The 23,795-nt window shown below is 44.4% G+C and overlaps 2 protein-coding genes across 4 annotated transcripts; both read left to right on the top strand.

The window, feature by feature from the left end:
* The first annotated feature begins 6,052 nt into the window (after window positions 1–6,052).
* LOC106580900 (complement C1q-like protein 4) lies at window positions 6,053–8,601 on the top strand. 2 transcript variants are annotated; one of them, XM_014162433.2, is made up of 4 exons: window positions 6,053–6,297; window positions 7,203–7,379; window positions 7,511–7,642; window positions 7,801–8,601. In XM_014162433.2, the coding sequence occupies exons 3-4, from the start codon at window positions 7,540–7,542 to the stop codon at window positions 8,076–8,078; spliced, it is 381 nt and encodes a 126-aa protein (XP_014017908.1). In that variant the 5' UTR covers window positions 6,053–6,297; window positions 7,203–7,379; window positions 7,511–7,539; the 3' UTR covers window positions 8,079–8,601. The 2 variants fall into 2 exon arrangements, with proteins under 2 accessions (XP_014017908.1, XP_014017907.1); XM_014162432.2 differs by having other exon boundaries at window positions 7,200–7,379.
* A 9,149-nt stretch (window positions 8,602–17,750) lies between these two features.
* Window positions 17,751–23,550, top strand: LOC106580821 (transgelin). Of its 2 annotated transcripts, XM_014162281.2 has the most exons (6): window positions 17,776–17,990; window positions 20,746–20,788; window positions 21,890–22,084; window positions 22,372–22,543; window positions 22,713–22,815; window positions 22,954–23,550. In XM_014162281.2, exons 2-6 carry the CDS (start codon window positions 20,777–20,779, stop codon window positions 23,090–23,092), a joined length of 621 nt encoding a protein of 206 aa, XP_014017756.1. In that variant the 5' UTR covers window positions 17,776–17,990; window positions 20,746–20,776; the 3' UTR covers window positions 23,093–23,550. The 2 variants fall into 2 exon arrangements, with proteins under 2 accessions (XP_014017757.1, XP_014017756.1); XM_014162282.2 differs by lacking the exon at window positions 20,746–20,788 and having other exon boundaries at window positions 17,751–17,990.
* The last annotated feature ends 245 nt before the right edge of the window (window positions 23,551–23,795 follow it).

Here is a 23,795-nt window from a genome sequence, read left to right as displayed (position 1 = left end):
TTAGCCCCAGTGATGTACTGGGCTGTACGCACTACCCTCTGTAGTGCCTTGTGGTCGGAGGCCGAGTAATTGCCGTACCAGGCAGTGATGCAACCAGTCAGGATGCTCTCGATGTTGCAGCTGTAGAACCTTTTGAGGATCTCAGGACCCATGCCAAATATTTTTAGTTTCCTGAGGGGGAATAGGCTTTGTCATGCCCTCTTCACGACTGTCTTGGTGTGTTTGGACCATTCTAGTTTGTTGGTGATGTGGACACCAAGGAACTTGAAGCTTTCAAACTGCTCCACTACAGCCCCGTCGATGAGAATGGGGGCGTGCTCGGTCCTCCTTTTCCTGTAGTCCACAATCATCTCCTTAGTCTCGGTTACGTTGAGGGATAGGTTGTTATTCTGGCACCACCAGGCCAGGTCTCTGACCTCCTCCCTATAGGCTGTCTCGTCATTGTCGGTGATCAGGCCTACCACTGTTGTGTCGTCTGCAAACTTAATGATGGTGTTGGAGTCGTGCCTGGCCATGCAGTCGTGGGTAAACAGGGAGTACAGGAGGGGACTGAGCACGCACCCCTGGGGGGCTCCAGTGTTGAGGATCAGCGTGGCAGATGTGTTGCTACCTACCCTACTAAAAAATCTATTGCAACGTTGTTAACCATCATGTTCACATATATTCCATCCGATTTCATATGTACACCAGCTGAGATGGGACGTAAGAAGGAGGTCTATTAGTTTCCCCCCACAGCATCCAGCAAACTCTGCTGCTGAGCCAGAGAGAGCTCCTTATATTTCTGCATCAGTAGTGTGTCATTGGGGCTGTTGACCTGTTTCCATTTTCCCTTAGACGGACCCTGCTTTCCTGGCCATTCCTCATAAAAACAGAAATCCCGCAATAATGACATACACCAGGTTTCTCTTCTGCTGAACTAAAAATGCTGTTGGTTCCACTTGGAACCTGCACAACTCTGATGACAGCAGGTTTATTATGTTGATTGATGTCCTTGTCCAGTCGTGACAACCTGTCGATGATGTCGCCGTAGTTTTGTCTCTCCAAATCAGTAGTTGTGGAAACAAAAGTTTTTCGCAAATCATCATGTATGGGTTGCATCAACTGATGGGTGAATGACCCATTTTTGGAGGACGTGAGTGCATCTTCATATTCCATGTTGGGTAACTCACTGTGTCCAACCACTTCTGCTCTAAACCTTTCTTCAAATTCAACAAAGGGTTCTTTCGGTTTTTGGACACATTTGGAGATGCTGATTTATATGTGATTACTGCCACTGGGGGTTTGTCTTTACTTCCTTTTACAGCCTGTGTTCTGGTTGGCCTAAGTCAAGACATCGTTTGTCACCGCTGTCAGAGTCTATTGACTCAAAGCCAGGCAATGCGAACCAGACGCTTGAAACCCGACCATCCTTGCGCAACTCAGCCTGAGGGTAGATTGAGGGTCCACATGTTGGGGCCCAAGTCTGTTGTTACGACCCTTGCCTGCAATTGTTGAATTTCTTCTTTTAAATGTTTTTATCTGTTCACCAAGAGCCCTCAAACTATCTTTATCTCTCTGCAATGTCCTATCACGGTTATCAAGACAGAACTTCTCATCCTTTTTCTTATTTTGGCTAATACCGTTAAAGACCATCTTGTTTTTGTCAATGAGTTAGACATTCTCTGTATTTTCCCCCAAGCTTTTTGTTCATCAGACAGACTCCATATTCCATCTTTGTCAACAATGATGGAATATTTCTTTATTATCTCTTGCTTACACTTCTCTGGTTCTTCATATCACTAGACAGTGAATTTAAAATCTTTTTCATGCTCACATCCGGAGGAGCTGTTCCGCCCTTTTCCAGAGTGGTTTTCTCACTTAACAGAGTTACTCCATCATACGTTGCTGTTTTTACTGCTTTGATATTAAACCCGAGGTAATATTGCAGCTGGCGTAAAAATAATAAATCAAATCCTTTACCTGCTTGATGTTTTTTATGTCTGCCTGTTTTTCCCACACGGGTCTTCCCCATTTTTTGGCAGAGTTACTGGGTAATTTATCCCTCACCGGGTTCCTATTCCTCCAGGCGGGTCACCACATAAGCTCTCCCAGGGCGTCGGACCCCTGCTCCGTGGCCTTGTTGGCTTGGCTGAGCTCATGGCTTCCTTTTATGACAGGTGTGATGGTGGCATCCCCGCTGGGGATCTGCATACCTCGTGTATGCACTGCCTGGGTTTCAGCCACATGGAGAGGGCGGTGGAACGCCCTAGTGGATGCCTGTTTTGTGTGGTGTTCTCAGAATGCCTGGAGGCCATGCGCGAGTGGGTCGGTCAGGCTCGGTCCTGGGGGCTCCCACTGAGTCCTGGGGGTTGGGTTATCAAAGCAGAGGCTCTCTCACTGGATCGTGGACACGATTACGATAGCATACCGCCTGGCTGGTAGGCCAGTGCTGGGATCTGTGGTGGCACATTCAACACGAGGTGTGGCTGCGTCCTGGGCTCTACTGAGATGAGTGCCCCTCACTGATATCTGTGCTGTGGCCAGCTGGGCTTCCTATTGCACCTTTGCTAGGTACTATCGGGTAAATGTGGCACCTCTCTCTGCGGTTGGTTCAGCGGTCCTGGGCGTCGCCTCCCCTTCTGGGGACTGTGCCAGGACCCCCCTTACACATTGGCGGCCCCTGCGTCTCAGTCCCGCGCTGGGACTTCGCCGCTGGCTGGCCAGGTCCATCTACCACCGACTAAATCTGGTACGGGTATACCAATATATTGGACTGATCCAATATAGTGAAACATAACGAAGGTTACGTATGTAACCACGGTTATGTGAGCGTGTTGCGGCCATGGGGTCATCATCGAATATTGTACGAGCTTTCATTGTCTGCTTATATGCCCCCTTTTTTAATCCTATGGTTCTGACTTGGCCTACAGGGAGAATGCTTTAAGAATGACCCATGTTCTGAATTCTGTCGCTGTACATTTCAAAAGTACTGAACAAATAGTTATATTGATTATGTCGGTCCTAGCTCACTCATTATTGTCTTATCGAAATTACAGATTGCCTCGTATCCACTTGTCGTCCCCTTATGCCATAATTTGTACATCTCAATTGTCAGCAGAAATAGTAAGTCAGCTATATCAGCTATGTTTTTTTAAAAGGCAGCAAATGAGGCTGAATTAACTGTTTCGCTGCGAGACAAGGCTCTGCTGATAGCCAGGTGTAACAGTGTTTAGTGTTGTGGTTTTGCTGGCATGCACCTAAAACATAATTTTTTTTTGCCCCACCCTGATTTACATGCTAAAATCGCCACTGGGCAGCATAACTGGCCCTTAAATGTACACGGAGAGCTAACATTAATAACATGCATGTTAATCTCTTATGGCTCAAAGTAGAAGAGAGATTCATCACTACTTGTATTTGTGAGAAGTATTCACATGTTGATTGTCTCTGGTGGCATGTCTGTTCACACTACTAGCACACAGCTCAGACACCCATGCATACCCCACAAGACATGCCACCAGAGGTCTCTTCACAGTCCCCAAGTCCAGAACAGACTATGGGAGGCCCACAGTAGTACATAGAGCCATGACTACATGGAACTCTATTCCACATCAAGTAACTCGTGCAAGCAGTAAAATCAGATTTAAAAACAGATAATAATACACCTTATGCGGCTCCCCGAGTGGCGCAGCAGTCTAATGCACTACATCTCATTGCTAGAGGTGTCACTAAAGACCCGAGTTCAATCCCTGGCTGTATCACAACCGCCCGTGATCCGGAGTCCTATAGGCACAATTGGCCCAGCATCGTCCGGGTTAGAAGAGGGTTTGGCCGGGGGGCTTTATTTGGCTCATTGCGCTCTAGCAACTCCTTGTGGCGGGCTGGGTGCCTGCAGGCTGACCTCGTCATCAGTTGAACAGTGTTTCCTCCGACACATTGATGCGGCTGGCTTCCGGGTAAAGCGGGCATGTATTAAGAAGCGTGGTTTGGCGGGTCATGTTTCAGAGGATGCATGACTCGACCTTTGCCTCTCGAACCCGTTTGGGACTTGCAGCGATGAGACAAGATCGAAAAAGGAGGTAAAAAAGACACCTCATGGGATAGTGGGGACTGTGAAGAGACGAACACACACAGGCATAGACATGCGCATACACGCACACATATGATAACATACTGTCACGGCCTGACCAGTAGAGGGTGTAGTTGGGTCAGGATGTGGCAGAAGGGAGTGTGTGTTTTATTGTTTCATTGATTTTGGCCGTGTGACTTCCAATCAGGCACAGCTGTAGAGGGTTGTGGTTGATTGGGAGTCACACATAAGTTGCCTACGTTTCCTTTGTGTTTCGTGGGTAATTGTTCTTGTCATTGTGGTTGCACCTGACAGGACTGTGTTGGCTGTCAGTTTTATTGTTTTGTAAATTGCATAGTGTTCGTTTAATTAAATATGACGAACCCTAACTCCGCCGCATTTTGGTCCACTTCTTCCTCAGACAGCCGTTACACATACTTACTCTAAGGCACTGCATCTCAGTGCTAGAGGTGTCACTACAGACCCTGGTTCGATTCCAGGCCGCATCACAACTGGCCTTGATTGGGAGTCCCATAGGGCGGCCCACAATTGGCCCAGCGTTGTCCGGGTTCTGGTTTGGCCGGGGTAGGCCGTCATTGTAAATAAGAATTTGTTCTTAACGGACTTCCCTAGTTAAATACAGGTTAAATAAAAAAGTTTTAAAAAACACACGTACACATATATTTTGTGTTGTAAATATGTGGTAGTAGAGTAGTGGCCTGAGGGCACACACTTAATGTGTTGTGAAATGTGTTGTAATGTTTTTAAAGTTGTATAAAACTGCTTTAATTTTGCTGGACCCCAGCAAGAGTAGCTGCTGCCTTGGCACCAGCTAATAGGGATCCATAATAAATACAAATTCTGTATCTATCTCTGTATCAGTATCAATCGCTATTGCCATCAGACTCCACATGAGACAGTGACCTCAGTGAATCAGAGATAATGTAACAGAACATCCAGGAAGGAGTCTGATATGGACTAGAATATAATTTGCATGAATCTGACAATAGAGGCGCACAAGTACAACACAATGTGTATTTGGCTAAACAATAGTGGCGTGCCTCTGACATATAAATATCTTTACAGGTTTTCTTATGTCACATTCTATGTATGTGTCATATAGCATACAAATTCAACATACAGACATACAATGCAACATTTATAGAAACATATACTGTATGTATGTGCACTTAAAAAAGTAATCAGTAATTATCATCAGCTGCAGTACTCAACCCTGCATAGACAAATACTTATTTTGTGGTTCTACAAACCTATGTCAAACATACATTTCATTTTCATATCAAACTACTTTTAAATAATCACCTACACTGGAGCTTTTAAATTCATAAACACTTTCAAACTAAGTTGACACTTAATAGTTTGAGGGTATACCTCCCTGTTTATTCTCTGTAGAGTCGCAGTTGGATGAGGTTATCTAATGACATAAACCAACACAATACTTTGACCTCCATTCTCTGATTTCCCCTCAAAGGAAATGCATAGCATCTAAATAACCAGGTTGCTCAACAGTGGACATGTGACTGTCAGCAACGCCGACAAAACAACAATCAATACTGTGTATGGTGGTCAACATTAAGTGGAGAACAGAAGCTCTCTCCACTACCTCAGCCCACTACCTCAGCCCACTACCTCAGCCCACTACCTCAGCCCACTCCCAGGTGTGAGAACCAGATGACCCTCTATATCTCATTCTCTCTTATATCTGGGTCTCCTGATCCACTGAACATTCCTCTCAATGAGACAGCAATAAACCCACGTATCTCTGGGAAACTCCATTCGAAATCCTCCATAACAATCTATTCAAGTTTAGCACACAATGTTGTGTCCACTGGGAGTTTTAGGGTAACCAGACACCGGTGTCCTATTAAAACCTACTATTTTCACACAACAGCAAAGATGAGCTGGCTTCTCTTTCACACCCAAGGAAGAAACACTGACATGACATCATCTTTCACTTGTCACATGGGAGGGTATTGAATGTGTTCTAGGTGCCCTCTGTTAGGAACTCCACTCAGCCTGTGTTTTTGGGGTTGGGGTTTGTGTACAGGGAATGGGCGTGGAGCTTTCCTCATCCACCTGCGGAGGAGTGGGACCTCAGACTGCGAATCAATAGCGCGGCAGCACCACCCCCCTGCATTAAACTCAAACATAGTCTTAGGAGGATTCCCAAGTCTGCTCACCTACTGTAAGAACGAGGAAACGAGACTTGGGCTTCTTACAGCAATACAGTAAGTACCTACTGCCTTTGGTCCCTTTACACTCAGACTGTCTGGAGGCTCTCAGGTCTGGTGAGATAGGAGCTATCCAATGATTATGGAATATACATAAAGCTAATGATACTGAAGTTCTATATTGTCTATTTTGATGAGAGACAGCTTTGGATAAGCAAGAATAATATGATATGTTATTTGAAATGTGAAACCAATCCATTTGTTAAAAAAAACAAGTTTCAGTATAGATGTAGGCTGCTTTAGCAAAAGGCTTCATACGCAGAAAATCAAATCTGGGTACTGAGATCAACTATTAATTTAAAAAATAGATCAAAGATGGTGTAATGACCGATGAATGTCAACCATTTTGCGGTTGACTAAACCAGTATGGAAATTAAGGAAGTTGATGTAACTTTAGAGCACCATCTTGACAAGGCATACTCCATAAACTTCAGAGTTCGGAATTGGTTGAGTAGACTGGGAAAGTTAGTCATCATGACCAGAACATGAACTACAAAGATATTCTGTTACATACAGCTGGTTCTTAGCAGAGAACATAGCCGTGCAATGCTGCTAAACAAAGTCTCTTTTCATTGTAATTTCAAGAAATGCTGTATGACCAACAGTAACTATTTAAGTATTTCAGAGAATTAAGTTAGTTGCCGTGTCTGATCTGTGGGGGGAGGGGGGGGCATGGGGACTTTAGAGCTGATGCGAGATGCAGCAGGTAACAGAAAACCTCATGACGCCTCAATTTTTCTCTTTTATTTTTGTATGTTATCCACCCCAAACATATCTTAACAATCAAACGTAATGTCAAACTACTGGTCCTGCTTCGACTCATTTGACAACTTTTGACCCTTACTCTCTGCCCATCCTCCCTCTACCTCCCCTCCCACCTTCCTCCCCCTTGTCCCCAGTAGGCTGGACTGGGGCCCTGCCCTGTGGGAAGTGGGATTGTGAGTGTGCCTTCAAGAGCCAGCCGGGCTGCTGCTGTGTGGCCAATGAGATGAGTATGCTGGAGGACCACACCTTCACGCGCATGGTGGACAAATGGGAGCAGCTCACCTGATTGGACAACGACATCGAGGAAGTCACAGGTACTGGAAAATATGTCTGTTTCCTAGTCAGAATAAGTCAGGAACCATGGTAGAAAGCTTGACATATCCCTAATGTTCATGTCACAGGCTCCTAACTTCTTCTGTTTTCCTTCCCTCTTTCTGTGACTCAGGCAACAATAAGATTACGTTTACCGTGGCGATGACTCCTAGATGCGACTGCTTCGGGCCCTTCACCAGCAACGTGCCAATCCGCTACTACTTCATCTCTCTCAACCAGGGCAACGGATACAATGACGCTCTGGGTAGGACGCCACACTGCGTTGTCACATCATTTCCCCACATACTTACTGGATAAATAACATAACACAACCTAAAACACACATACTCGCACTCACCCCCACACACACCTAGACTCACACACACCTACACTCACATCTCCCTGTGTGTGTCCTCTATCCAGTTACCTTCACCGCCCCCCACTCCTTCTCCAACGTGGGCGTGGACTGCGAGCGTCTCTACCACAAGGTGCAGCTGATGAAGAACAACGAAGTGGTGGCCTCTGTGTGGGAGGACAACCGGGAGGACACGGAGGACAGCGGCACCCAGTCGGTGCTGGTGTCTCGGCGCCAGGGCGACAAGGTGTACGTGGAGCTGCTCTCTGGCAGAAGTCTGTGTGGCAACACCAAGGAGTTCAACAAGTTCAGTGGATACCTGGTCTACCCCTTCACACAGGAGTAGAGGGGAGAGTCATACACACATGAACACACACGTACAGTACATGCATGAATACACACACACACACACATAAATTCATACATGCATGTGCAAAGACATACGGATATGGCACGCACAAACACATAAACACGCACACATACATGCAGACACATACACATTCTTTGTAACAGATCAACTCACTGGCATACTGAGCATGACAATACAAATGTGATGAAATTATGGAGGCAGATATTCAAACATTGATCGACATCTAAACTCAAATGGAATTCTACAAAGAGCCAGAGCCTCAAATAAATCATGCAATTACAATGTTCCAAGTGTGTCTATTGTGTGTGTGTGTGTGTGTGTGTGTGTGTGTGTGTGTGTGTGTGTGTGTGTGTGTGTGTGTACCATTGTAACCAATAATATTCCATGTACAGTGAAATTCAGACAGTCTTCCTTTGAAATAGTATTGCTTTGAACAAAATAAAAGCTGGTTTGTTACATGAAGCAGGACACATCGTGTTCTGTTTATTGTTTTTTTAAATGGTCCTTCACAGGTGTGGTCTTTCCATAGGGTCTAAATTAATTAATTTATCTCTAAATGAATGCTGAGTTAATGAATAATAATGATACCTACAACCAAATAGGTATACAAGTTGATGATAATGAGCCTTAGGCTAGCTAACCTAAGTGTTATTATGATTGGCTTGTATTTTGTTGTAGTTAGCATTATTATTTTGAATTTAGTCAGGGTTCCGACAAGTCATGGAATTTCTGTAATATCTTGGCATTTTTAAATGTGCATTTCAGACTGAAAAAGTCATGCGATGTAATTTAATAATTTCAGAAAATTGGGGAATTATAGGTCTACATACGGATCCCTGTTTGGAAATGAATTGAGCCTGTCTTGTATTTTCGGTCGTTTTTTCACATTGCATTGTCCAGTGTGCTTTTGGTCTTCGTCTTGAAAATTCTTATCTGTAGTTCGCAAGTCAATAACTTTTTTATGTATGATTGGGAAACCTGTTTAATATGGATCGCTAAAGACCACCAGTCCATTTATTTAAGACAACAAATCGAGACCAAATTTAGATGAGACCGCATTCGTTCATCTGCAGAAGGGAATTCTGATTCAAAACCACGGCCACCTCTGTTTTGACCACACAGACTCATAACGCTTTCATTTGACAGCAAAATGGTTGTCGCGGCCGAAAGTCAGATCAGAGCAGGCTGGCTCAGGGCAGGGGTGTTTGCCTCAAGTTCCGATCAAAACAGCAGGATAATGATTGTAGTCAATAACTTAAGTTTGCAAATTAAGTATGTAACAAGACACGTGATGTAGGCCTACATTTTAATTTGGTGAATATAATTTTAATGGGGGGGAAAAGGCGGCAAAGCTCTCGGGAAAAGCGCAGGTCTCGCTCAGAGAAAGGGAAAATATACTGCTCAAAAAAATAAAGGGAACACTTAAACAACACATCCTAGATCTGAATGAAAGAAATAATCTTATAAAATACTTTTTCTTTACATAGTTGAATGTGCTGACAACAAAATCACACAAAAATAATCAATGGAAATCCAATTTATCAACCCATTGAGGTCTGGATTTGGAGTCACACTCAAAATTAAAGTGGAAAACCACACTACAGGCTGATCCAACTTGGATGTAATGTCCTTAAAACAAGTCAAAATGAGGCTCAGTAGTGTGTGTGGCCTCCACGTGCCTGTATGACCTCCCTACAATGCCTGGGCATGCTCCTGATGAGGTGGCGGATGGTCTCCTGAGGGATCTCCTCCCAGACCTGGACTAAAGCATCCGCCAACTCCTGGACAGTCTGTGGTGCAACGTGGCGTTGGTGGATGGAGCGAGACATGATGTCCCAGATGTGCTCAATTGGATTCAGGTCTGGGGAACGGGCGGGCCAGTCCATAGCATCAATGCCTTCCTCTTGCAGGAACTGCTGACACACTCCAGCCACATGACGTCTAGCATTGTCTTGCATTAGGAGGAACCCAGGGCCAACCGCACCAGCATATGGTCTCACAAGGGGTCTGAGGATCTCATCTCGGTACCTAATGGCAGTCAGGCTACCTCTGGCGAGCACATGGAGGGCTGTGCGGCCCCCCAAAGAAATGCCACCCGACACCATGACTGACCCACCGCCAAACCGGTCATGCTGGAGGATGTTGCAGGCAGCAGAACGTTCTCCACGGCGTCTCCAGACTCTGTCACATCTGTCAGGTGCTCAGTGTGAACCTGCTTTCATCTGTGAAGAGCACAGGGCGCCAGTGGCGAATTTGCCAATCTTGGTCTTCTCTGGCAAATGCCAAACGTCCTGCACGGTGTTGGGCTGTAAGCACAACCCCCACCTGTGGACGTCGGGCCCTCATACCACCCTCATGGAGTCTGTTTCTGACCGTTTGAGCAGACACATGCACATTTGTGGCCTGCTGGAGGTCATTTTGCAGGGCTCTGTCAGTGCTTCTCCTGCTCCTCCTTGCACAAAGGCGGAGGTAGCGGTCCTGCTGCTGGATTGTTGCCCTCCTACGGCCTCCTCCACGTCTCCTGATGTACTGGCCTGTCTCCTGGTAGCGCCTCCATGCTCTGGACACTACGCTGACAGACACAGCAAACCTTCTTGCCACAGCTCGCATTGATGTGCCATCCTGGATGAGCTGCACTACCTGAGCCACTTGTGTGGGTTGTAGACTCCGTCTCATGCTACCACTAGAGTGAAAGCACCGCCAGCATTCAAAAGTGACCAAAACATCAGCCAGGAAGCATAGGAACTGAGAAGTGGTCTGTGGTCCCCACCTGCAGAACCACTCCTTTATTGAGGGTGTCTTGCTAATTGCCTATAATTTCCACCTGTTGTCTATTCCATTTGCACAACAGCATGTGAAATGTATTGTCAATCAGTGTTGCTTCCTAAGTGGACAGTTTGATTTCACAGAAGTGTGATTGACTTGGAGTTACATTGTGTTGTTTAAGTGTTCCCTTTATTTTTTTGAGCAGTGTATATTTGCATAGGCTACAATACCAATACAATTGGTATCAACTGTGTGAGTGTGCTATAGTTCGACACGTGTCAATTCATTGGTGGACAGTGCCCTGCTGCTGCGGAAATGGTTCGAGACCCTTTAAGATTGGCAGTAGGCTACTTGAGTAAATAATATGGCTTTATCCGCCTGACCTTGTCCCCCGGGACAGGCGAGAGATAAGCCTATGTTTTTAGAAGTTTATCTCTGATTTAGGGAATTGTATGTATTTACTGCTAGCCAAATGAGCAGTTTCTCTTAGTTAATGGCCTATAGGACTTGGTGTCATAATTTAAAATGGACTAAACACTTATCTATTGATTATTTTGTTAATATTAAAGTCTTGACATTGAAATTCATTGACGAAGACCCACAGAACCATAGAAATAGATCAGATCAGAGCAAATGGCCCACATTGTAGTAGCATTGTTGCATCATGCCTAGAACACCGAGAAAAGCAGAGAAGTTGTGAAATCTGAATTCAACCTCACTGGGGCAAGCTAATATTCATCTGACTTTTCAGTCTCTCTGGTGGATTATTACAGAGCGTCATTGGAACAACTTGAATCAATTATGTTCTTGCAATTTCAACATCATTGGAAAGTTTGAGCCTGTGATCTTCACCATTGGCACAGGTAAGAGTGAAGGTGAGTATGATTGTTATGTTTGTTGCTTCTCCCATTTCTCTGGAGGAGTTTTTACAAATGTGTTGTGGAGTCCACCGTAGTGATTACAAACATCAAATCATGTAAAGTAGGCTACATAACAATAACTAGATTGGAAGGCCAGTTTACAATCCCCCGGTACTGGGATATCCAGGTTTGAGATCCCCAAGGGGAGTTGCTCTATTGGTGTTCGCTAAAATCGCTACCTGTGTGGCAGCGAGAAGTTAGTCTATTAGGGGCCATTGGAGAGGTGTGCTCACGTGAGCGACTTGCTATTGTGAAGCGTGGAGACAAACCCTCCAGACATCATGGAACACCTCAACACATTTTTGTTTGTGTATTTTTTTGTGATAGTGTCGTGTTTCCTAGCAAAGAGTGGTGCGGTTTCTAATTAACTGTAAATAAGTTAACTGCTTCGCCCTACAGTTAGCCAACGTGCTTACAATTAGTCAGCAACCCGTTTCTACACTTTTAATAGCTACCGCCACTGCTCCAATTGTGGGTAGCAGGTATGCCTATGGGCTGAGAGATCCGCAAGGATTGTTGCACTATTGCTATTTGCTAAAATCGCTACACTGGTGGCAGTGGTGGGATGGTCTCTTCGGGGCCATTGGAGTGGTGTGCCTACGTGACGTAGGGACTTGCGATAGTGACATATGGGAACACACTCCACCGAACAGAGGGGATAGTGTAACAAACCATACACCGGAAACCTGTTTCAATCCCTCCCCAAAGGGTTAACTGTCATTGTCGCAGTGGTTTGCAGGTCTGCCTACATAATGGGGTACGTAGGCAATCCCTACCAAAAGATCTGCAAGAGGAGTTGCACTGTCACTGTTTGCTAAAATCGCTACAGCAGCAGCGGTGGAACTGTACCTTGGGGACCATCAGGCTGGGCATACAATAGTTATAATCGTAATGCAACATTTTATCATACAAATATTTATTCAGCTTGATCAAATAAAGAACAAATGTCGTCTGAATGAAAAGAGGTGGTTGGCTAAAAAATAAAAGGATATTGCCTCCTCGGAATGACTAGAGTTTATTCACCACGTTCTGCCTGATGGACTCTGTCGCCGCCCTGTGGATGTTGACAGTTAAGCCTGAGTCAAGAAAGATCCACTAGGTAAGGAATATAATGCAGCTCATACCTCTTACGTATTCCATGTGTAATAGATGATAATGTTATGCACAGTAATAACAATGAGAAAAACGTACTACTACTGGTTGTGGGTTTTTCTATGTTTCTAAGGTTTTCTTTGTTGCTTTTTCTTTGAGTAGCAGGTAGTTTGTGAGTGTTTACAAACAAACTACTTCAGGGAGTGACCTCTCTGCCCTATGCAAGTCCCAGGGTCAGCTGGCCTGGCTGTCCGTACCTGGTAAGGGCCCCTTGCAGGGTTACACAGTCCACTCACTGCCTCATGAGCATTGTGGAGCTACTGGAAGATCTCAGAATGTGATCTTCACTATTGCCAGTGAGGAGAGCGACTATGATTTTGATGTTGTTGCCTCTACCATGTTTTTATTTGTAAAAAAAAATATTTAACTAGGAAAGTCAGTTAAGAACAAATTGTTATTTACAATGACAGCCTAGGAACAGTGGGTTAACTGCCTTGTTCAGAACAACAGATTTTTACCTTGTCAGCTCAGGGATTTGATCTAGCAACCTTGCGGTTACTGGCCCAACACTCTAACCACTAGGCTACCTGCCTGGAGGACTTTTACAGATCTGTTATGGATTCCACCAAGAGCTGGGATGAGACCCATGACATCATGAGAGTATTACAGTAAACTGGTTGAAAAGAGGGATGCATTGAATGTAGATATTGGTGAAAGGGACCGCAACATGTAAGTAGAAGCATTTTAATTGTTCTCAAAAAACGAATCAAACCAAAACAATTTATAATCAAAGTGTTCATTGGTACCAAATTCAGTTATGTGAGGCGATTACGTACACAAATCATGTGTGATAAAGTAGGCTACAAAACAGTACATAAACGAATCATAATAATTGAAAACAATTTCAACAAATTTGGGCCAGGATTCAATCAATGGAGCATTGTCGAACAAGCACACTGCACTTGACTTCTAAAGGTAATGTATGCTTGAACCCAAGTGTGATAAAACACCTTGAGCCCTATTAAATCAGATACGGTATAAGTAAGTAAGCGTTGCCTGAGGCAGAATGGTCCATAGGGCAGGAACCCTATCTGTAACCCTATCTGATTCTGTAGCGTGACGCAGTTTGATGTACAAGTATACCCCCTGGATAGGACACTAGACTATTGCTGGGCCTTACCAACAAACCATCTCCTTAATGCTGAGAGCCAAGCAGAAAGGCATCGGGTACCATTTTTTGAGTTTTTGGTATGACTCAAACCGGGTATAAAACCTCCAACCTTCCAATCTCAGTGCAGACACTCTAACCACAAGGCCACTGAGTTGGTTAAAATAAGTATATCTTAGAATCTAAAATAATGTAAACCTAAACATATTTAACACTGTTTTATTCACCAAAATAATACAAATGCTCATTCATGCAGTGTATAAAAGAATGCCAGACAAACCCAGAAACCAGCTTTGATTGAATAGGCCCCAGTGTAATGTTAGTAGCCATTCCAGATACATAATACACTCACTGTGTACTGTTTAACTGTTGACTCATTTTGCCCACTAGAGGGCACATGTAACCCCAAATACTGTATTTCCTGAAATGGAAAAAAAGCAATGAGATGTTGAGCTCGAGAGATTATGGGGGATATTGGATGACATAGTGTACATGTCCTCTGGCGGCATTGTGTAACCCTGTAAACATATGTCGTCTCTCACTGTTTATCCTAATTTATTATAAACCAGCGAGGGGCTAGATGTAAGCAAACTCCTCCACTCTTATAAACTCACTCTGACGTATGACCCTACGCACACATACACAAATGCCGAACATCCACACACATGCACACATCAGATTAAAATCTCAGAGTGTGAGGGTTTAAACAGAGACATGGCGATCATTCCAGGAGACTGGGATTTAAAGTGAATGAGAGAGTGCTGCTTTGACATGACAATATGCATACTGTTACAGGTTCGTCTTGTTTCAATAAATGAATTGATGATTATTGAATGGTAATAGATCCATAGTGCACAGTATCATATGCTAAGGCACCCCTGTACATTTACCATTCCGAAGGTGATGACAACCGTAAGAACACTCTGGTTGCATAGAAAGGCTGTGTGTCTTTTAGTCAAGCAAAACTCGTCAGCGGTTGCGGTTTGTACAATTATTTGGACGGGAAACTGACGTGGGCGCACAGGGACGAAGGAGTTTAGCTTCTGCTGCAGCATTCACGCTAAAATATAAGGCGTTGCGACACTGCTTCACATGGAGAGAGTGGAGAGGTCCTGGTCGAGTCATACCAGACTAAAAATGGGACCTGCTTGGCAATCAGCATTAAATAGATGGATTGGGGGTAAGGCCCTGCGACAGACTACCATCCTGTCCAGGAGTTGTATATTAAAGCTGCCTCGTGCTGCAAACTGTAGGCTACTGCCATATGGGCCATTCTGGCTAGGGCAAAGCTTACTTGTAGGAGTGGTGCGTCACTCCGTGCCAGCCTTTTTTCGCTCGATTTGAGTGGGTTGCCCCCTCTGGCTCGTGCTGTGGAGATGTTCGTGGGCTATACTCAACCTTGTCTCAGGGTAGTAAGTTGGTGGTCTGTTGATATCCCTCTAGCGGTGTTGGGGCTATGCTTTGGCAAAGTGGGTGGGGTTATATCCTGTCTGGTTTGCCCTGTCCAGGGGTATTATAGAACGGTGCCACAGTGTCCTCTGACCCCAGACTCACTCTCCAGTATCTATGCTGCAATAGTCTACAGTTCCTATGCTGCAATAGTCTGTGTGGGGGGCTAAGGTCAGTCTGTCCTATCTGGTGTAATTATCCTGTCTTATCTGGTGTCCTGTGTGAACTTATATGCTTCCTCTAATTCTTCCATCTGTCTCGAACATCTTGATGAACTATCTGGCCTTAATGGCCATGCAATCTTAGAATCTCTACCCGGCACAGCCAGAATATGACTGGCCACCCCTCAGAGCCTGGTTCCTCTCTAGGTTTCCTCCTGGTTCCTGCCTTTCTAGGGAGTTTTTCCTAGCCACCGTTCTTCTACATCTACATCTACACTGCTTGCTGTTTGGGGGTTAGGCTTTGTTTCTGTATAAGCACCTTGTGACAACTGCTGATGTAAAAAGAGCTTTATAAATAAATACATTTGAAAATGTAAATTTGTCCGAAGCTTACTTACATACCTGAAGGCCTTTTGTGTTTTACAAAGTCTGGTTACTGAGACTGGTGATCTTTCTGGAAATATTCCATTTGATTGATTTCCAGATTCCAGACACAATGCATTCCTGACTACCTCCAGAAGTGGTCAGGAAGATCAGATCACAATGTATCGTTTAATCTTCTACACCTCTCCAAAAATGTGTGCACATTCAGAATGTAGACAAGATAAGAACAAAGGGTGCATGTTAGCACCAGGTTTAAAAGGGGCTTGTGATACCTTGGTTAGATAGGAGGAGACACTGAGACAGAAGCCACAACAACTGACTTAATGTAGGAAACAATGGTTGGCATTGGGTGTGAGGCAAAGTGAGTTTACACTACTGGGGTCTGGCAAGAGAAGGAGTGTTGGTAATAAGAAGGGAATGTGTTACTAACTATGACATCCACGCATCCTCGGTTGCCCACCCCCATTTCTCTCTCACCACACACACACACACACACACACACACACACACACACACACACACACACACACACACACACACACACACACACACACACACACACACACACACACACACGTTCGCCCAAACACAACTCAGCAGGCCAGTTGAGGAGCATCCTGGACATAAAAGGTCTGCTGTGCTCTGATGGTGAGATGACTCTTGTCTTCACTCATTTATCTCTCTCAACCTCAGATTCCCTCTCCTCCTCCTCCCTTTACTACTCCTCCCGCTCCTCCTCCCATCTCTGTGGTCACCCCCCCCCTCTCATCAAATTTCTGACATCAATAACAGACTTTGGCGAAATATGAAGGGGGGGAAAGAACGGATGTGGTCTGTTGAAACAATCTGTGCCACTATCCATGGGCCTGATATCCTGATGGGCCCTTAACGACCACCTCTATTCATCACCGCCTCCTACTCTAGCTCAAGCCTCCCTTTCCATCCTCTCTTTTTCTCTCTTCCCAGGCAGCGCCTCTCTCTCTCTCTCTCTCTCTCTCCTCTGCTGATGGAGTGGCGTGGTGAAGTATTTGGAGTATTCCTGCTGACCAAACCAGAGCCTCCTGGCAGAGCTCCCCTCGCACTGAACAGGCCTTCCCAAATAAGGATGCACTTTTTTAAACAGACAAGAAAAAAATAAAAATCAAGAAAGACAGGGGAGGAGAGAGGGAAAGCACTAGACAAAAGAAGGGAGGGATGGAAGGAGAGTAGACAGAAAGCCCATGCCCTTTTAAGGCTGTGGTTTCCTATTTACTCTCTCTCTCCCTCTCTCCTTAGCTAAATCCACGTTTATACATGGTGCTAACATGCGCCCTGAGTCCTGTTCTTGTCCACATTCCGATTGTGCCCAAATGTTTTGATTGGTGTAGATTAAAAGACACATTGTGATCTGATAGTGATCAGATCTTCCTGACCATCTTAGGAGGTAGTCAGACATGCATCATGTCTGGATATCAATCAAGTGTCAACAGATCTGAGTGGTCAAAGCATTTAACTCATCATTATACCATCATTGACAGGTAGCACCATTGATTTATGGCTTCCGTAATTGTCTTAAAATAAATAAAATCATATTATTTTGAAATAATTTCTGTCAAATAATTTGCATACAGGGAGCCACCAACTAATATAGTCACAATGCGGACACAGTGGACGGATAGGAGACACATTTTAATACAATGTGTAGACGTGACAAACCTTTATCAGATAGTGGTAGGATCATATTGATGAGATCATGAAACTCACATGTTAGCACAAGGTGTAAACAAGGCTTACGAGAAGTGAAGTCATTTCAGCTTGTCTGGTCCTTTTAAGCCAGCACTTTTCCGAGGGAGGACTTTGCTGGAGCTAGAAGTATACAAACACTCAGTCACACACACACGGACACACACACACCTCCTGACCCAGCGCTTGTACAGAGGAAAGACTCTTCGCTTCATACTTTAACACAGTGAGTATATCTCTTTACTGTCGCTGCTTTTGGGTTCCAGTCAGAGGAACACCTTACTGAGAGGGATGTCTGTCTGTCTGTCAGTCCTGTGATGGAATCCTGAGTGTACAGAGCCAGAAGACACATATGGCTGTCTGTCAGCTATGTCATCAGTTAAGACTTTGAGAAAAGTAACCTTGTCAGAGCATTGTGTTTCTCTAACCATGTTTTCACTGTTTCACTAATCATCCATACTGTATGTCTGTGTGTCTCATACTCCATCATGTGTGTGACTGGGTGTGAATATACACACAAATACTACTGATCTATGTGGGATGGTGTCTTGCTCAATGGGATACCAGGTGCTAGACGGATGGGATATGTAGTTCTGATATGAGCTAGCGTGTTTCTACTGTAGAATAACCATCCAAATCAGTCACAAAGATGTAAAGGTAACAGAGAAAACAGTGTGACCAGTTTGGTCACAGAAGGAGATCTGGGATAGGCAGCACAGCAGCTCCTCTTGTAAGAGACACTTGCATAGCTCAGTTTTCACTTGCAAATGACGGAGTGCCGTACATTAGCTTTGGCTAGGAATTCAATAGCCAACAAAAGTCCACGGCAGACACACTTTCCAAAGAAGAAAAACACGCGCACACACACAGACAAAGATGCAAACGAGTAACACAGAAACACAGCGGCTTTCATTGATCATGTGGGATTAATCAATACCGTTTTTCAGCCTAATGTTTTCTGTGGGTGAGCGGAAGTGTGTTTGAGAGACAGAGAGATAACACTGGAGAACTACAGCAGCAGCTTCAGTAGCTGTGGAGTTATCTACAGTACAGTAGGCCTAGCAGGAGTAAAGTCCCAGAGGATAGCTGACCAGCAGCAGGAGATAAGACTATCTTGAGCTCCATTTCAGTGGCACTGCAGCGCCGCTGGCATTACGTCATGGCTTTAGCCACAGTTCACAGACCACAGCTTTCAAACTGCTTTATGGTGAGACAGCCAGCTGTGTTACCATGGCGAGACAGAAACACAGAAGTAAAACAGACATGAAAGGAGAGATGGATGGTGATGTCATATTTTCATTAGGATAAGTGGAAACCGTTTCATACTGTAGTACCAGCAGTTGAGAAGCAACATGTAGTTCAGAGACTGAATGACAATACTCCAAACACATAATCTACATGTCCTACCAAATGTAGAACTCACTATAATCAGGTCAAAATAGAAACATAGCTATGTAATTAACACACATACAGACCCCCCCATCACACACACACACATACACATACATACAGAGACACCCCAGACTGAGCCAACCAACAGGCCAGCCTGACATACTGTTCTGGACTGGAGATGTCAGAGACAGGGCTTGATGCCAAACCCAACAGTACAGTAGGTCCCTAAGCACACATAAATACCATAATGGAACCAGGGTCCTGTCCCATGTGAACTGACCTCTCAGGCCATCCATTTCACCTCTGTGGAGGGCTGTGACCTGTACTGGCAGTAGCACAGAGAATAAAGGGGCTTTCCACATTGGAGGAACATCCAGTCTAATTTCTATTGGTTAAAATGCTTGTTTATGAAGCATAGGTCTAGACCAACTGGAGTGAAAAAGTAATGACATGGCTAGCAGCCCGACATTCCTCACATTCCTCTGTAATGTTTCTATAATGATGCACTGTGCGAGGGTTTGACTGAGTGTGTTAGGGTGAGGTTGGGAGCTTATTGTGGTCTGACTCTGAGGATGTGGGGCATATTAGGCACGTTTCTTGTCTTTATGGTTAAGAGTTCATTTGATCACCTGTGAACTACAGCAGTCTGTCAATAAGGTTCCATGAAACAACTGAGCAGCTTGAAACACTAAATTACCTCAAGTTTCTGTATTTTGAAGGCTTCATATTCGTGTGACTGGATTGTTGGCAAATAGTGTCTAGAAGGACTATGCCTTGGTCTACTTCTTTGCATGATGGAGCAGCAGTAATGTTTGACTGGGCACAGTGCCAGACAGTCCAGGGCTGTGTGTTGATGGCTGCCAATCCAACACAATGTGGTGACACAGATACATGCTCTTAATGCCAATGTTCAACAAATGACTGCTGGCTCAGAAAACTAGGTTAATGGCAGCTGATCGATACATTTTCTCTTAAGTGTTGCCTGACTTAAACTGATGAGTCAATATGGGAATGAGGAAGTGGAGGCACAATGTGGATTCAGGAACTCTTGGAGGGAAAAAATGGGAGCTGAGTTTCAAATGAATCTTTTTGTAGAAACACAAGAAAGAATAAGCATAAAGATTGAAGAATAATATTGTCTTCCATTTGTTGCTTGTGTTGCTGCTAGTAAGGTTTTTTGAGCTTGCTACAGGTCATCATTCAAATACTAGGTATGGAAGGGTCCATGCTGACCTTGTGGTGGAGTGTGAGTAGTTGGGTTCAACTAAAACACACTTAAAACCATTTTGGTAGAACCCTTTTGGGTTCAATGTAGAACGCTTTCCACAGAGAGTTCTACATGGAATCCAAAAGGGTTCTACCTGGAACCAAAAAGGGTTCTCCTATGGGGACAGCCGAAGAACCCCTTTGGAACTATTTTGTGTAGATAAGGCAACTGGCTCCTTGAGACACATGAAGTGACCAGATCTTACAATTGCCATTGGCTACCCCATCCAACAGCAGCCTGGGGAAGGACCGAGCATGACCTCCAATCAGGATGAAGATGAACTCCAGGTGGTAACATTTAACATTTGACCTTCAACCCCCAGGCACAACAAGTCGTGGTATCCTGACATCAAGATGGCAAACAAGGTGATACGTGTGCATTGATATGGGCTTTGCACTTGGCAGCTTGGCCCAAAAGCAACAGTTTTGCAAGCAATGGTGTTGGTGGCGCCTAGTGTGCTTGAGAGAGGCAGAGAGACACAAAAAGAGAGTGATTCTGCTGATTCTAGGGCTCCCATTGTACAGCACCTTGGCTCCTGATATTTAGTTCCGTAATTAATGCAGATGGCTGAACTGGTGTGCATTCGGAGACAATCAGCTTTGGAGGGAGCGGCTCAAATACACGCCTTTATAAATGCATGACATCTATATATGTGTGTGTATAAGTGTTCGCAGGCGTATTTGTGAGTGAATGTGCCATTTGTCCAACGTCTTAATGTGTCCGCATGCAAATCTGCATATATATCCAAAGAGCTGTTGGAAATGGCTTGACTTGCAACTAAGGTCATATCTGTTTCAGTCAAGGGCCAGTGGAAAAAGGAGTCCCTTTGTATTAGTTATGATAGCAGATTATAGCACAAGTGACATGCAAATGGAGGTGTACATGCTCACCTCAGGCACTACTTATATAGAAACTGTCATACAACATACATTATACATAGTCAATGTCACAATGTAATCTTAACCATGGAATAGTTTCAGGTCTAATACCAGATCAAGATGTTCTCAGATATTATAGAACATGGATCATCAACTATATTCAGGCGCAGGACGATTTGTTTCTTGAGTGGATAATCAGGGGGCCGGAACATAATTACAAATAATCTGTAAACTGTAAATTGACCGCAAGAAGCCCAAACGGCTATAAGATTTTACTAAAACATAATTATTTTAAACCTTGCTTTACATTTGTATACAATCACATACTTTATATCTCTCTATTATTCGTGGGAATACTCAGGAACAGATTTCCAAAATTAAAATCACTGGTGTTTTTAGTCTTTTATGTCCAACAATAAACTAATAACAAAAAATGCTCAGAAAACTCAGAAAAATTAACCGAAGAAATTGTCAGAAAACACCAGTTGGGGAATCCTATCATATAACAACTTCCCTTTCCTCACATAAATATCCATATTTCCTCGATTTAATATCTGTTCTACTCCACTCTGTCTCTCGGTGGGAAAGGGACCTCAGGTAGGCATGGCCAACAAAGGTCCATCTTATGGCATGAGCCGGGTGGTGCAGGACAAGATTGACAAGAAGTACGACGCTGAGGTGGAGGAGCTTTTGGTGCAGTGGATTGTGGCCCAGTGTGGATCTGGAGTTGGGAAGCCTGAGGCTGGCAAACTGGGCTTCCAGGACTGGCTCAAGGATGGATGTGTGAGTACCAACCTAATGCCTAAGACCCCTCAGACTGAAACATACATTTTAACTTAACAACATTCAGAATTCATATGAGCCATTTATTTTGACCATCTTTATTCGATCTTAAGATTTGTGTATAGAATGGAGAAACAAACACTTTGGAAATCAGATGATGATCATATACAATTTAAAACCACAATGGGCCAAGTATCGAACCTTGGGGGACCCCACAAGAGTATATGACGGTACAGATGGTTATTTTCTGCCAACATACTCTTGGCTTTATGTTACTATTCCCCCAGGTCCTGAGTGAGCTCATTAACAGCCTGCATAAGGACAACAAGCCCATCAAGAAGATAGCCAGCTCAAGCATGGCCTTCAAACAGATGGAACAGATCTCACAGTTCCTGACTGCTGCCGAGAGCTACGGTGTCATCAAGACCGACATGTTCCAGACCGTGGACCTCTGGGAAGGTTCGCAAAGCATGTCCATCTCGCATATCATCAAACAATCACAATGACAAAACAGGGCATTACATATGCCACAGATAAGTGGATGTAGTGGTGGGCACATACAACTGTGTAGTGTACTGTCACTATGGTGTGGAGACTTATAAACCCTGCTGTGATTTTGTTGTGACAGGGAAGGATTTAGCTGCAGTCCAGAGGACACTGATGTCCCTCGGCAGTGTGGCTGTCACCAAGGATGACGGCAACTACCACGGCGATCCCAACTGGTTCTTCAAGTGAGTTAGAAGAATGTGAAGAGTGATGGTGTTGCATTGCTGGTGTATTCAGCCAGTGCTGTGGCTGTTTAGAGCTGGGGTGTGTATTGTGCTGTGCCAGTGTGTGTTTTTGAGTTCATTGTCCATGTACCCTTGCAGGAAAGCCCAGGAGAACCGGAGGGAGTTCACAGACGACCAGCTGAAGGCGGGGAAGGGTGTGATTGGCCTGCAGATGGGCTCCAACAAAGGGGCCAGCCAAACTGGCATGTCGTACGGGGCCACCCGACAGATTCAATAATAAATACTAAACCACTGACCCTTGTCCTTTCCCCTCCCTTCTCCACCAGGCCCCGCACTGCCCTCCTCCCCCCTTCGCCCTCTTACTGCAGCTACAACAGGCCCAACAGATTGTCTTAATGCCTCAACCTTATCCCAGTGTAGTAGGAACAGTCTCACTAGTATCACACCACTATGACCAAACTTGACCAGCCCAATCTATTACAACCCAAATCTACACTGCAAATGCCATATGTGAGGCTTAAGGTGAAAGGGACAACATGCATATACAGCTGTCAATCACTCATCCTCAAATGCAATTGTCATGTTTACATGAGACTGATATTTGAATCATAGAGAAGGCACTGAAGCAACTAAGCCATGTCTTCTTAGAACACAAACATTCTATCCAAATGTAGAAACATTGAGAGATTGCTTGAGAGATTGTTTGAAAAATACCAAATAAAAGGAAGGAAATTAGGTTGAAGTTCATTGTGTCTTCATTGTGTCTTCATTGTGTCATGGATGAGTTTAAGTTAACAGTGCTGTATGTACCGATACCGGACAGCTGCTATGACCTAACAGCCGCATATTTTTGTACATAGTCTTATCTCCATTTGTCCTAGGTTTCCCAGTGAAAAAAATTTCACTGCTTGCTCTGCCCACATATTTAGCCTCACATTGAAGTGTTTTACCAGTGTCTTTTCAGGACAACCAGGGCTTCA

The sequence above is a fragment of the Salmo salar genome, chromosome ssa20, assembly GCF_905237065.1.
Source record: "Salmo salar chromosome ssa20, Ssal_v3.1, whole genome shotgun sequence".
Taxonomy (NCBI): domain Eukaryota; kingdom Metazoa; phylum Chordata; class Actinopteri; order Salmoniformes; family Salmonidae; genus Salmo; species Salmo salar.
Note: the sequence above shows the minus strand (reverse complement) of the source record. Positions and strands in the feature narration are given on the sequence as shown.